We start from the raw sequence: 12,775 nt of genomic DNA, 5'->3' as shown, positions 1-12,775 counted from the left end.
CGTTAATAAATATAGCTATATTGAATATGTGTTATAAAAACTTAATATTTATTTGCTGTGAGAATTCACTCCTATTTCTTTGAGATTGTTTCCTCTTCAAAAACCCTTTTCTATAGAATCTTTCTGTAATATTTTGAAATGTTTCTCTATTCTAGAAAAACTGCATAGTAAATTACTGCAATAAATCATAAATCATAGTAGTATTCATAACCATGAATATTTTATTTTATTTGCATGTATAGTTACAAATCCACCTTCATCAATTGGTTTTGTACTTATTGTCAATATAACAAGTCTGTTTTATACTCTTCTAAAAATTCAGTCATCCAGTGTTTTGTCCTTAGTGATAGTGCTACAGTATTGTAATAGCTTAATTACAGTTCATGGAATAATGTCAGACATGAACATCTTCTCCATAAGAAACTTATTACCAAATGTAAGAAACACATTCACTTTAGACTTTTGCTTTTGAAAGTTGTATTTTTCTATAATAAGAGCAAGGGAAAATAAAAGAACTTATAATTATAGGATATGATGAACTCTAAGGGAATTCTACTTAAGAGTTTAGAAAAAGATCTTTATATAAATTATTTTATTGAAAAAATTTTTATGAAGAAGTATATTTTCAATATTTTTCAGTGCTAGTCACATTAGATAAGTATTCTATTTTATTTAAAAGATGTTTTAAATGAAATATCTAATAGCACAGAAAAACTTCAATAACATTTTTAATTTTTTTAGTGTTTTAGTTTATTTCATAGTTTATATTTTTTTAGTCTTCATTTAGCCAGTGTAACTATATTTTTAACTTAACTATATTTTTCTGCTTAACCAGTTTAATATTTTTGGTCAACATTTACTGAGCCCCTGTTATGTGTTAAATAAGCATTGCCTTAACCCCAAGAAAACAAACATTAGTGAGACATGCTCCCTGCTTTCAAGAAGTTCATTGTCTTTTTTGGTGGCAGGAGAGCATGACTCCTGTAAACCTCGGTAATAAATAATTTTTCAATCAAGAAGACAAAACCAAGTATTAGTAAATTTGTGAGGTACTATAATAGGGGATAGTAGTGAGGCTGTGGTAACAGATGAACAAACTAAGGCACTTTTGGGGAAGGTAGAAGAGGAGGTAAAGGAATGGGTTTGGCCAAGAAAATGTCAGTTAAAGCTACAGAAAATGGTGTCATTAGAGAAAGAGGAAGAGACTGCATTCAGAGCAGGTAGGCTATCTAAGTGAGTTGCTCAAATTCAAGAGATTTCATATCTTATTATTTATTTTTATTGATTGAATTCATAAAACTTGTTTTAATAAGGGAACTACAGCCTTAAAAGTGAGTAAAAGTTTAACTTTACAGTAGAAAAATAAAAGGCAAGTGATTAAATATGTCAATATAGTGTCATTTTTTTCTAAAAATGGTAATTTAGTTAGGTAATACTAACGAATTTCACTTTCCACCAGAGGGCAGTGGAAGCGTGAGAGGCGGTGGTGGCGGCAATGCCAGAGAGTACAAAATTAAAAAAACCAAGAAGAAAGGAAAAAAAGAGGACGATAGTGATGATGAGTCATCTCACACTGGTTTGTAGCTTTATTTCACTCTTCCTCTGAATGCTCATGATTTTTTTTTTTTAGCATATTTTCTTAAGATGCATACGGTTAGGTGTCTGTGCTTATACAGAAGGTCCTTGCTTTGCATAGTTTAAGTGAGTGCAGATTTCACAGTTAGATAACATCAGTCCCCCAACAACACTATTCCTATTGCAGTTACCAGTGTATATTAACTCTGAGCAATTGCATAAAGCGCAAATTTTGCTACTGGCTCCTTAGTCCACAAATCAATACATAAATTACAGATATGCATGATGATCTGTGACAGTCCCATCACTTATTTCAAAGTTTATTGGAGATTGGTCACTGTGCATCTCTTACTCGCTTTATCCACAGAAAACACAGCATGTAGTTGTGTTGCGTCCTTGTCCCCCAGTGATAAATCGTGTGGCATTTTACAAAAATGAATAATCAAAAGAGGGAGTTAACCAACAAAGACAAATGTGTAACAAAGAAAGGAAAAGTGGTAACACTGGAAATAAAACATGAATCAAGAATAAGTGGAGTTATAGAAGAAACACCTGACCGATCGTGGGAATGTTGACGTTGCCTCTGCTCAGGAGACTTTAGCGCTGCGGTCAGAGGGACTTGGTAAAGGCACATTTATTGACGTAAATGAGGAAAATGGTCATGATAAAAAGGATAAAAATGTCTTAGAGGATGTGAAGTTGGCAAAAAGCTTCACATTAAAGGAATTCTCAGAGATATTTCACAATGCTGAAAGGGCAAAGGATAAAATGTTGGAAGCTGATCCAGAGTTAAAAAAGGAGTATGACAGCTTGTCCAGGCATAGAAAAGATGCTTGCTCTTTATTTTAAGTTACAGGATGAGAAGGCAAGCACTGTTCAAACTACTCTTGGTAGGTTTTTTACCAAGAAAGAAAACATTTTCATTCTCAGTGTTTCTGATGCACAAAATTACAGTGTACTAAATTAGAACTATTACTCTTACGTTTTATTTCTCTATACATTTATAACCAGCAATAAGAGCACTGAATGTTTTCAGAACAAACATTTTTAAAAGGTTACAGAACAATCGTAAATTTTCTCATTGTTTATTAAGAACACTTTGCCGTTTCAGCTTGCATAGTCATTTTTATGGTCTCCCAACTTCCATGCAAAACAAGTTAAAATATATTATGAAAAATGAATCTCCGCAAATTTAAGTAGGAAACATTAATTTTTTATGCACATTTAATTTTTATGGTAACACCTGATTGGTTGGTTGCTTCTATCTAAGCAGGAGAATTAAGTATATGAATCTTTCTTTTCCTCGACTTGTTAGTGTTTGTTATGGTTAAGGTAGGAAGAGGCATCTTACTTTGTTTTTCTAAATAAAATTATGATTTTTTTATGTTTCTGTTTAAAAATAATTAATGAAACTATGATATCTCTTTTTCCCCAACAAAAAGAGAAGACAATTTGAAATGATAATTTGAGATTTTCTTTTACCTCTTCCACAGAATTTATTATGTGTGGGTTTGAGCTGGGACATGTAAATATCAAGTGACAAGGCTTCAGGTGTTAATGTGCTACTACTTGTAACGGCACAGTTGCTTAAGATCTGTCTAAAGTAGTCTAAGACAGGTAAAAATAGCTACTGTTCTCAGTGTACATTAAACAGTATTAATTAAAGGGAAAGTAGCTTCCTAGAAACTATGGGCTCTCTATCCTTATTTTAACTAGCATTGACTGTTCTATGTGAGTTTTTATTTTTCATTGCTAAATGGATTTTCCTATTCCCCAGATGTAATACAAGGAGTGAGAGTGAAGGGGTATTTAAGAAAATACTTCTCTAAAACCTGTAGCCTTAAATAATTGTTAAATAGGCATGTGATACTCCTTTTGTGTATAGTATGAGAGAGGGGCTATAAAAGAGTAAAACCATCCCACCTTAAAAAAAAAAAAAGGTAATTTCAGTGCTTTTGACAAAGGGTTGTGTTGTAATCTCAGAAATGGAGGATGCAGTTAGGTTCTCAGCTGAAATATATGACCAACTCAGTGTGAAAGATTACTAGAAGGAAACACAGTTTAATAACTAGTAAAATGCATTCAGGACGCAAACAGAGAAATCAGATACTATCTGGAGTGAAAGGTCAGGAATGGATAGCAGATCTCCAAAAGAAAGGATAGCACTTTTCCATCTGTTCTAAAGCTGTGATCTCAGCTACTTAGATCTTGATGCTTCGTGAAAATTGGTTTTTGAGCTATTCTATTTTTATTTCTAAGGTTTCACTTTTAGAGTCAGCAACCTAATTTAACTGGAAATAATCACTTTTTTATATTTTTACAATTAATAATGGACATATTGTTAGCTTTCTTTGCAACTCATACTTTTTCAAGTAAGTGAGTAGGCATGACATTTCCACCGTTAACAACTACTTCCATTACAGTAGGCTGCATACAAATTTTTCTTGGTATACAATCATTTTTGAGAGCAAAAATAAATTATGGGTGTAAAATTCTAAGTTGTTTTTTTCATCCATGCCTTTCCAAAAGACAATTTTTAGCTTAATTCTACTGGAGTTTAGGCTCACTTGATTATTAAGATTTTTCTTGAAAAACTTACATAAGTTGTAAAGATGATTTGATTTTTAGTAAATATTTATTTTTATAAAGAAGGAAATTCTGCTCAGAATCCATTGTTCAACAAAAAGAAATTCTCCTATCCTAAAAGTTGTTTTTCTATCCACTTGTTTTTATTTCCAACTATTTGCATCATCCAAGTTAGATTGGGGGGGAAAATCATCTTATTTTTTGATTGACTTGTAGAGAAGTTAAAAAATCATTACTTAAAAGAATGCCACTGTATATCCTATTTTAACAGTGTTTTCATTAGTTACTGCTACTTGATACTGTCAATTTTGGTGGTAAAAATTAATAACAGACTTTATGGTAAGCAATGAATGAATTACCATCTTATTAAATATGTGAATGGAACCTTATTTGCTTGTAGGTTGCTTACTTGTTTGTTTTTATTATTTTTCCCTATGGCTCATTTTTATTATAGTAAAGAGGAAGCCAGAGATCACTTTTATGTTCCAGGATGAGATTGAAGATTTTTTAAGAAAACATTTACAAGATGCCCCTGATGAGTTTATGCCTGAACTTGCTGAGTACTTAATAAAGTAAGTGTAAGAATGTGTTTTCTGTTTTATGATAGAAATTTAGTGAGTTATTAAATAAAATTTTTATCAAGATCATAGAAAACATAATTTAAGGTTTTCAAAACTTAGAATTTAACCCAGTCACCAAATGCCAGATTTTGTTTGCCTACAGAAGGAATTCAACAAACATTTAAGTGCTCTAGGCAAGGCAGTATGAGAAATATAAGGCAGGAGTGTGGAGGCAATTCTCACTTACTCATCTTACAGACCTAGTTGGGAGAAAAACACCAGCACCGATCATGGGCTGGTCTCTTCATTGCACAAAAAGGAACGTCTGAAATGAAGGAAAGATCATCTTTACAGAGAGTCTACAGAGACTAAACTGCACTTTTAGGGAGAAAATGAAGTAACAAACTACCCTCAAAGAGGATAAATTTAGAAATTACTTTCTTGTAGATGAGCCAGGCTAAATTTCCTTCTATACAGAAATTTAAAAAATTGTGTATAACTTGACCATTGCTAACTAACATGGTTTTCTCTCAAAATAGTCTCTGTGTGTAAGCTTCTCTAAATGCAATCCAGGATCCTAGTGCATCTAACTTTCTGAATTTAGAAATACAACTTTTTGTAGTGAGTTTTTTTTTGAATTTAAGTGAACATTCTTGTGCATGAACACGTTACATAATTATATTTTTCATATCTAAAAAGATGAAAGTTACTATTAATCATTTGCCATTACTTTTTAAAATAATCTATTCTGAGTTGTTGGGCAGAAAAAAATTTTTTTAAATACATTGTCTATTATAGTACTTTTGAAATTAAGAATGTAAATTTTTAATCCTGAGGATAGAGGTCAGATTTATAGTCTACTATTCTCCAAGGTAACTTTAAAAAGCCACTTTGAATTGAATTTGAACTGAAGCTTTTGTTATTGTTTTTTTGTTGGCTTTAGTGCAGTAACCAAGTACTTAAAAACTGAGAAAAATAATTCATTTAAGTTTTAATTTCTGGGATTTGAGGGAAACATCATTGTGAACTATTCTCCAAATAAATCTTACTAGTTTAAAAAAAAAGATTTTTTAAAGCCTTATTTCCATAGAAGCAAAATTTCTTATCTGTGTAAACCTAGTACATTTTAATAATCTAAATATATTTATCTCACACACAGACCTCTAAATAAAACTTACCTTGAGGTGGTACGTTCAGTGTTCATGTCTTCAACTTCTGCCTCTGGAAGTGGCAGAAAGCGCACAATAAAGGACTTGCAAGAAGAGGTTTCAAACCTTTACAATAATATTCGATTATTTGAAAAAGGGATGAAGTTCTTTACAGGTATTATACGTAATATTGTTTTCTCATTGGTCCTCATAGTTGTTTTTGGACATTTATTTTAGTAAAGCACCTTTATTTTCCAGATGATACCCAGGCTGCTCTTACCAGGCACTTGCTGAAGACAGTGTGTACGGATATCACGAATCTCATTTTCAACTTCTTAGCTTCGGATTTAATGATGGCAGTAGACGATCCTGCAACCATTACAAGTGAAGTAAGTCAGTGATTTTCTTGCCACTGTTGATGTGTTTTGATTTGAAATCTGAGCATGTTTTATTTTCTCACACCTAAGAGGAAACTAAAATTCAGGAAGGAGTTTTTTGGGAAAAATCTGTCAGATTTTTAGTTCAAGTTTAGTATAGTGTATATACAGTTGCTACCAGGATGGGTGATATAACCAGTCTATTAAAAGTAGTAATAAAAGTAAGGAAACACTAGTCACTGTGTCTGGAAATGCCTGTAATAAAAAATCACAGCATGCATGCTTGGCCTTCTGCTTCCTATTATCATGTAGAAAGCAACAGGAGAACATTAGAATTAGCTCTAAAAATAAATAAATAAATAAATCCAGTGGTCTACAGAATCTTTTTTTAGCTCAACAGATGACTCAGATTGCAAGGCCACATGGTGAAATTAAATCCAAAGTGTGAAGGTGACTATTTAAGGAGGTAGGATGGAGAGACAGGACAAATGAACTGACTCACTTTACACAGATCTTCAGAGAGAAGAGATGTCCATCATAGAAGCAGGAAATAAAGCAGCTGAAGTTTTAACAAATCCTTAAAGGTCTAGGCTTAGCACACCAGTTTAGAATTCCAGGAAGCACCCAGAACACAGGAGGAAAAAAAAGTAATAATGCTTAATTACTTTGGAATCAACAGTTTTAATTTCTCTTAATTATTATTATTGTGTTACATCCCTTTTTCCTGCTGAGTTATAAGTCCCTTATCAATGTTCTGACCAGATTCTATAACTCTGCAGTCATTTTCATTTAGTGACACCATCTCATTTATTTAGGCTAATTCCAGTTCATTTTCTTAAATTCTAATCTCGAATTCAAAGCTCATTCTTGCCTTCTTGCAATGTAAGATGGAACTATGGCTCCCACTTGCCCAGAGGAGGAAGTGTATGGTCTGTCCCTCGAACTCCTCCTCTCCTTCTTCCTCACCCTAGATCCACTAAGGTTGGAGATTTAGGGAAAATGAAAGAGGCACAAGTACATTCATGTGACTAACTGCATATCACTGGCATTGATCTGGGTCAAAGGAAATCAGTCTAATGCTTGTGGCCTCTCATGATGTGGCCATTGTCACATAGGTTTGAGGGGGATGTTTTTAATATCATGTTACTCCCTCTCATAGCAAAGACTCTTTCTAAGCCTCCAAACAGAGGTCCATTTATCTCTTCCTCCTACCCCATGAAGGTACTGTTCCCTGTCCATTCTTCGGCTTGAGCAGTGATTCCCAACTGCTTGGACAGTTCATATACCTGCCTGTGTGTCAGCCTCTGCTATGAGAAATACATGGGGTCCTGTCCTCTACCCTTCAAGGGCCACAGAAGGATTGGTGTAGCATAGGACAGGAGTCAGTGGGTTGGTCCAGTCTTCCAAGACATACTGTAATTTTCAGGGCCTGCTGACCAAGCCATTCCAGTAAGGCTTCCAGAAATTTTGCACTAGGAGGAGCCATAAGACTCTGGTCAAGAATGCCACCAAACTTCACAAAACACATCTATGTGAAGAGAGGGTGCTGAAAACATTCCCCACACCAGACAATATAACAGGCATCCATCCATCCACGGCACAAATCCCCTCACTTACAGGCATCCATGATTTTTATAAGTGGGGGTCCCCTCAGCTGGTCTTAGGGAAAAACACTGTTCCCACCACAATGAAAAAGAGAGGGAGCAGCCTCTCACCCCAAATCGTTTTTCTAACAAGATGAATGGTGCGTGTTCTCTGTTTCTCTCTCATCTTCCTCTTATACCGCTGGAGCAGATGCAGGGAGGAGAGCTGTATCTGACCTCTTTGGCTGACTGGCTGTTGACTAGCTGTCTGATTTTAGAGTGTTTTAGTATATTTCTAGCCCTAATTTGTGGTCTAAAATTCAAGAACAAAGATAAATTCCATTCTGCATTCTGTTATAGTAGTAAATAAACATTTTTTGTTTTGTTTGTTTTATTTGAACTTATACTCACTACATGTCAAAGGCACAACCTCAAAGGAATTTTTTTGCCTTATAGGTAAGAAAAAAAATTCTAAGTAAATTATCAGAAGAAACTAAAGTAGCTCTCACAAAACTCCATAGCTCTCTGAACGAAAAGGTAAGTAAAGTTTTATTCTGTTTAGATACTGGGTTAAAATTTGTGGTCTTTGAGTAGATTTTTATCAGAGTAATTGTAAACTAAATCTAAAATTAGTATCCTGCACTGAGACACCTCTTTTGGAGGTGAAGGAGGAGACCATGCTGGTGGCATTTAACCCTCTTTAGTCCTAAATCATAATTTCAAATTTTAATGGAAAAATGACCTTTTTAAAATTATAAAATTATAGAACATAGTTAAATGAACTGCTTTCCTGTAGGCAAACTGTTTATAAAAGTAAATCATGTTATTAAATACCTTTTTCAGAGCATAGAAGACTTCCTTTCTTGTCTGGATTCTGCAGCAGAAGCTTGTGATATTATGGTAAAAAGGGGAGACAAAAAAAGGGAAAGGTAACATTGAATTAATCTGTATTATTAATATTAATTCTTAGATGTGTGATATTTCTTGTCTGAAATTGGAATTTGACTATCTGAATCTTCATAGAGAACTGTTGTATCTAAGTAGCTGTAGACCTTTAAGCATAGTCAGTCTTCATTGTCCCTCTCTGACCCAAATGAGTAAGATAGCAGAGTTCCCTAATCCCACAGCTGATCAAGCATGGGAACTTCCTGTTAGCTTTAGGACCTTCTTCACAGAAGAGCTTATTTAAACCAGTGTACTTCTGTTTGGTCCCTAGTCCAAATAAAAAGCATACTTACTTTGAGTATCCCTGCCATATGTATAGGGGGTGTGTGTGTGTATAGTTTTTTCTGTCATTTTCTAACATACTAGTTTTTCCATGCCATGTAGGGTTATATGTGTCTGTATTCCATATTTTTTAAAGATTTCTTAAAATGTTAATGGAACTGGATAATTAAACTAGAGAAGCTAAAAATGAATACAGAAGGGAAGAACTGAAATTGATGAGAACTTGTTAAAATATGGTAATGTGTTTGTGTGATTTTGTTTAGGCAGATACTGTTCCAACATCGACAAGCCCTGGCTGAACAGCTGAAAGTCACAGAAGACCCTGCTCTTATTCTGCATCTCACATCGGTCCTGTTGTTTCAGTTCTCGACCCACAGCATGCTCCATGCTCCTGGAAGATGTGTCCCACAGATCATAGCTTTTCTGAGCAGTAAAATTCCAGAGGTATTACATTCTCAGTGCACTTGAAACTTCTAAAGCTTTCAGGTTTTGAATATTTTGAATCATTGTGAACACTAAGACACAAAACATACTAACATCATCTTCCTGCTTCCAAGAATGCAAGCAGGGAATGAGGAGGTTGACTTTATCACCATAGCTCAGGAATCTTTCAGGATCCTGTAAGATCCGTGGTAAAGAATATTCTGAATTTGGAATAATGTTCAGTCTTCCATTTCAGTTTATGCAGGTTAACCTGTCCTTTAAAAACCAGCTCAAAAAGTCTTATGCTTCACAAATTCTTCTGAGAAACTCCTCAGCTAAAAGTAATTTGGCTTCTTTGATCTTCCATATCACTTTGTATCTTTGGTGATAGAACCTAGCTCAGTCAACTTATATTAAAGTGATCTGTGTTCATATTTTGTCCCCTCCAAATAATAAACTCCTTGAGAGCAAGGACCTTACTAGATTCAGCTTTCTACGTCTATGTCCTGTACTTTGTAAAGCTGAAAACCTTCAGTGTGTATTGGTTGAACAAATCCTACTTTGTTCCACAGAAAATTAAATCTGTTAACTTTTCTTCTTTCTGTTTTTCACAGGATCAGCATACTCTTTTGGTAAAGTATCAAGGTTTGGTTGTAAAGCATTTAGTGAGTCAAAGTAAAAAAACTGGGCAGGGAGAAGATCCCTTGAGTGATGAATTAGACAAAGAACAAGAAGATATCACCAGTACTACTCGTAAAGAGCTTCAAGAACTTTCTTCGTCCATTAAAGACCTTGTCCTTAAATCCAGGAAATCATCAATGACAGAAGAGTAATGATTTTAATTTACTTAGTGTTGTCATAGAGTAAACATTTTTTTCCCCAAAGATAAAAGTGAATGGTTACCAAAAAATACTCATTTCACAATCCCCGATAGGGCCTTCCATAGTCACAATTCAGTTAAAAACAGTAGTGTTGTATTCATTGTAAATGTTATAAAAATGTGAATTTTTGTAAATTGGGTTCTCCATGGAAGATTTCTTTTTCACATTGTAATTCTAAAAATTACACATTTCAGGTTTATTTTCTTTCTAGATGCTGAATGAAGAATAAATTTTCTGGTATCATTTTCTCTAGGAGAGGACTTACTTGTCATCTAATTGGATTTCAAGTGACATTATTATATTTACACATATTGGGGAGAAATTTAAAATGTAGTCATGTTTAAAAAAAAAAAAAACCCTGTGGTGTCAAATGAAAATAGTGTATTTTATTTTAAAATTTCTAGAGAAAGCTTCAAACCTAAAGTACAGAAATTTGCTTTTTTGTTTGTTTGTTTTTTATTACTAAGCCCTTTTATTTCTGGCAGATAGAGGGCCTCCCATCTCCTCACCAGGAGTGAACTTTTATGTGGTTGGAGGCTTAAGGGATACTTACAGGTGCAGAACACCAGAGGGGCCCAAGCATTGCTGTGCTCTAATCTGTAACAAGATGCTAACAAGAGTGAAAGAAAAATATATAATTTACTACTGATAGATAAAAGTCACATTTTAACATTGTAAATTAAAAATTTAATACAAATGGTTTCTTTTAACCCAGTTTGCATTTCTAAATTTCATTTTTTTATAGCACTTAATACTTTGTTGTAAGGGGATCTCCAAGTACATTTAAATTGCTGGAACTTTTTTTTTTAAAAAATGGGAACCCTTATTAAAAAATAGGTATTCTTGTTTTATAAAGATTATTAGTAGTTAAAAATAACTAAAATAGTTCCTTAGAGTAATCATTTCAACCAAATGTGTTTCAAGCAACAATTTATTATGTATCAAAAAAGAATTTATTTAAAATATAATAGGAAGTTAAATCTCAAATATTAAAAAGTACTATTTTGTATAATTCCTTATATGGCATTTAAAACTCTGTTTTAAAATGTTTGGATACAAAGATTGGTCTACCTCTAATTCTAAATAAAGTATTTATTGCTTGAAAGAAATTAATACAATTTGCTAAGCATTTTTATTAAAGTAGATAGGAATATAACATAAATTTTAAAATATCTTCCATTGGTAATTTTCTATTAATGTATTTTCATAAGAGCAAAGGAAGAAAAATGACAAATCCTCTGTGACCACAAACTCCTATTAGTTTTATTTGTTGATTCAGCTTCCAAAATATTGAACACCCAACCTAATTTTTTATTGTCTTTAAGGACCTTACCATTTATGTTTCAAGAGATACCAAAGTAATCCATGTTTGTATCCAAACTAGATCATAGACAGTGAAGCAAATAAAAGCATTCTTTCTTAATTTGTGAAAATAAAAATAGAAGAGATGATGAAGCAAATAAAGCCATTCTTATTTTGTTTGCATAAAATTTTTTCATTTATCAAAATGGTTATTTTTCCACAGTAAATAAGAGCAGTTTTTATTGTTTTTTGTAAATAAAATTATATAGCTGATTTTGTATGTAAAAATCTAATTTCATTAATAAAAATTATCTTCTATGATAATGGACAGATTTAAGAATGTTATTTAAAATAAACTGGCCTGTTGTTTCTATTAAATATGGTACTTTGAAGCTTCCATTTTAATTACTAGGTTTAATTGATACATATATAATATAGTTACAATTTAAAATTCTTATTCTGAACATTTTTAAAGGATTTTATTATATTTTTCTTACACAAAAATAGGTCCACAGTCCTCTGTGTCTTTCTTTCCTTGAAAGTTTGCCATTCATGAACCATTTCACCTTAGTAAATCATTTCCATTGGCTACATTTCAGCAAATGTGTAGCTAAACTCTCTTATCTATTATTCCTATCATTGCAGGTAACAGTAGAGATAGTTTAACAATGTGCTCAGGTATTCATGTTCATGTGTTCCATCTCCAGACCGTATGTTTTTGAACAATCAAAGGAAACCCACTTCTGACCATCAGAAAAATTCAGTGTAGAGTGACATATCTTACCAAAATCAGAGTATATTTTCAGAAAAGACCTTAATGCTAAATTAAAACAATAAATGTAGGATGTAGAATGTAACCTGAATGTAGAACCATCTTGAACTTTTTAGAGAATGTACTTTAGTCAGATTGTGAAGCACCAAGGATGAGGTCAAAGTGATCTGAAGTATAGTGTGTCTATAGATTGAGAAGGAACGATTCATTCCTTCCTCCAAAATGCCGCTTGACCCAGAGCTAAATGGAATTTCTTTCTATCAAAAACTAACTTATATGAGTTGGGTAGAGGGTGGGGACAATGGAAGGTTTGCTTTCTTTGTTTATTACTAATGAAGCCT

General features: G+C 33.1%; 1 protein-coding gene across 2 annotated transcripts in view; it reads left to right on the top strand.

Moving 5' to 3' along the window:
- The window catches only part of UFL1 (UFM1 specific ligase 1), a 33,708-nt gene extending 21,668 nt beyond the window's left edge, over positions 1-12,040 (top strand). Inside the window, exons 12-19 of one of the 2 annotated variants that reach the window (XM_032484425.1) lie at positions 1,460-1,576; positions 4,616-4,733; positions 5,881-6,044; positions 6,128-6,266; positions 8,291-8,366; positions 8,673-8,758; positions 9,320-9,500; positions 10,094-12,040. In XM_032484425.1, coding sequence (XP_032340316.1) covers positions 1,460-1,576; positions 4,616-4,733; positions 5,881-6,044; positions 6,128-6,266; positions 8,291-8,366; positions 8,673-8,758; positions 9,320-9,500; positions 10,094-10,312 — 1,100 coding nt within the window. In that variant the 3' untranslated portion in view covers positions 10,313-12,040. Of the gene's footprint in view, positions 1-1,459; positions 1,577-4,615; positions 4,734-5,880; positions 6,045-6,127; positions 6,267-8,285; positions 8,367-8,672; positions 8,759-9,319; positions 9,501-10,093 lie in introns of both variants that reach the window. The other variant, XM_032484426.1, reaches the window with a different exon arrangement.
- Positions 12,041-12,775: the final 735 nt, after the last annotated feature.

Source organism: Camelus ferus, chromosome 8 (genome assembly GCF_009834535.1).
Source record: "Camelus ferus isolate YT-003-E chromosome 8, BCGSAC_Cfer_1.0, whole genome shotgun sequence".
Lineage (NCBI taxonomy): Eukaryota > Metazoa > Chordata > Mammalia > Artiodactyla > Camelidae > Camelus > Camelus ferus.
Note: the sequence above shows the minus strand (reverse complement) of the source record. Positions and strands in the feature narration are given on the sequence as shown.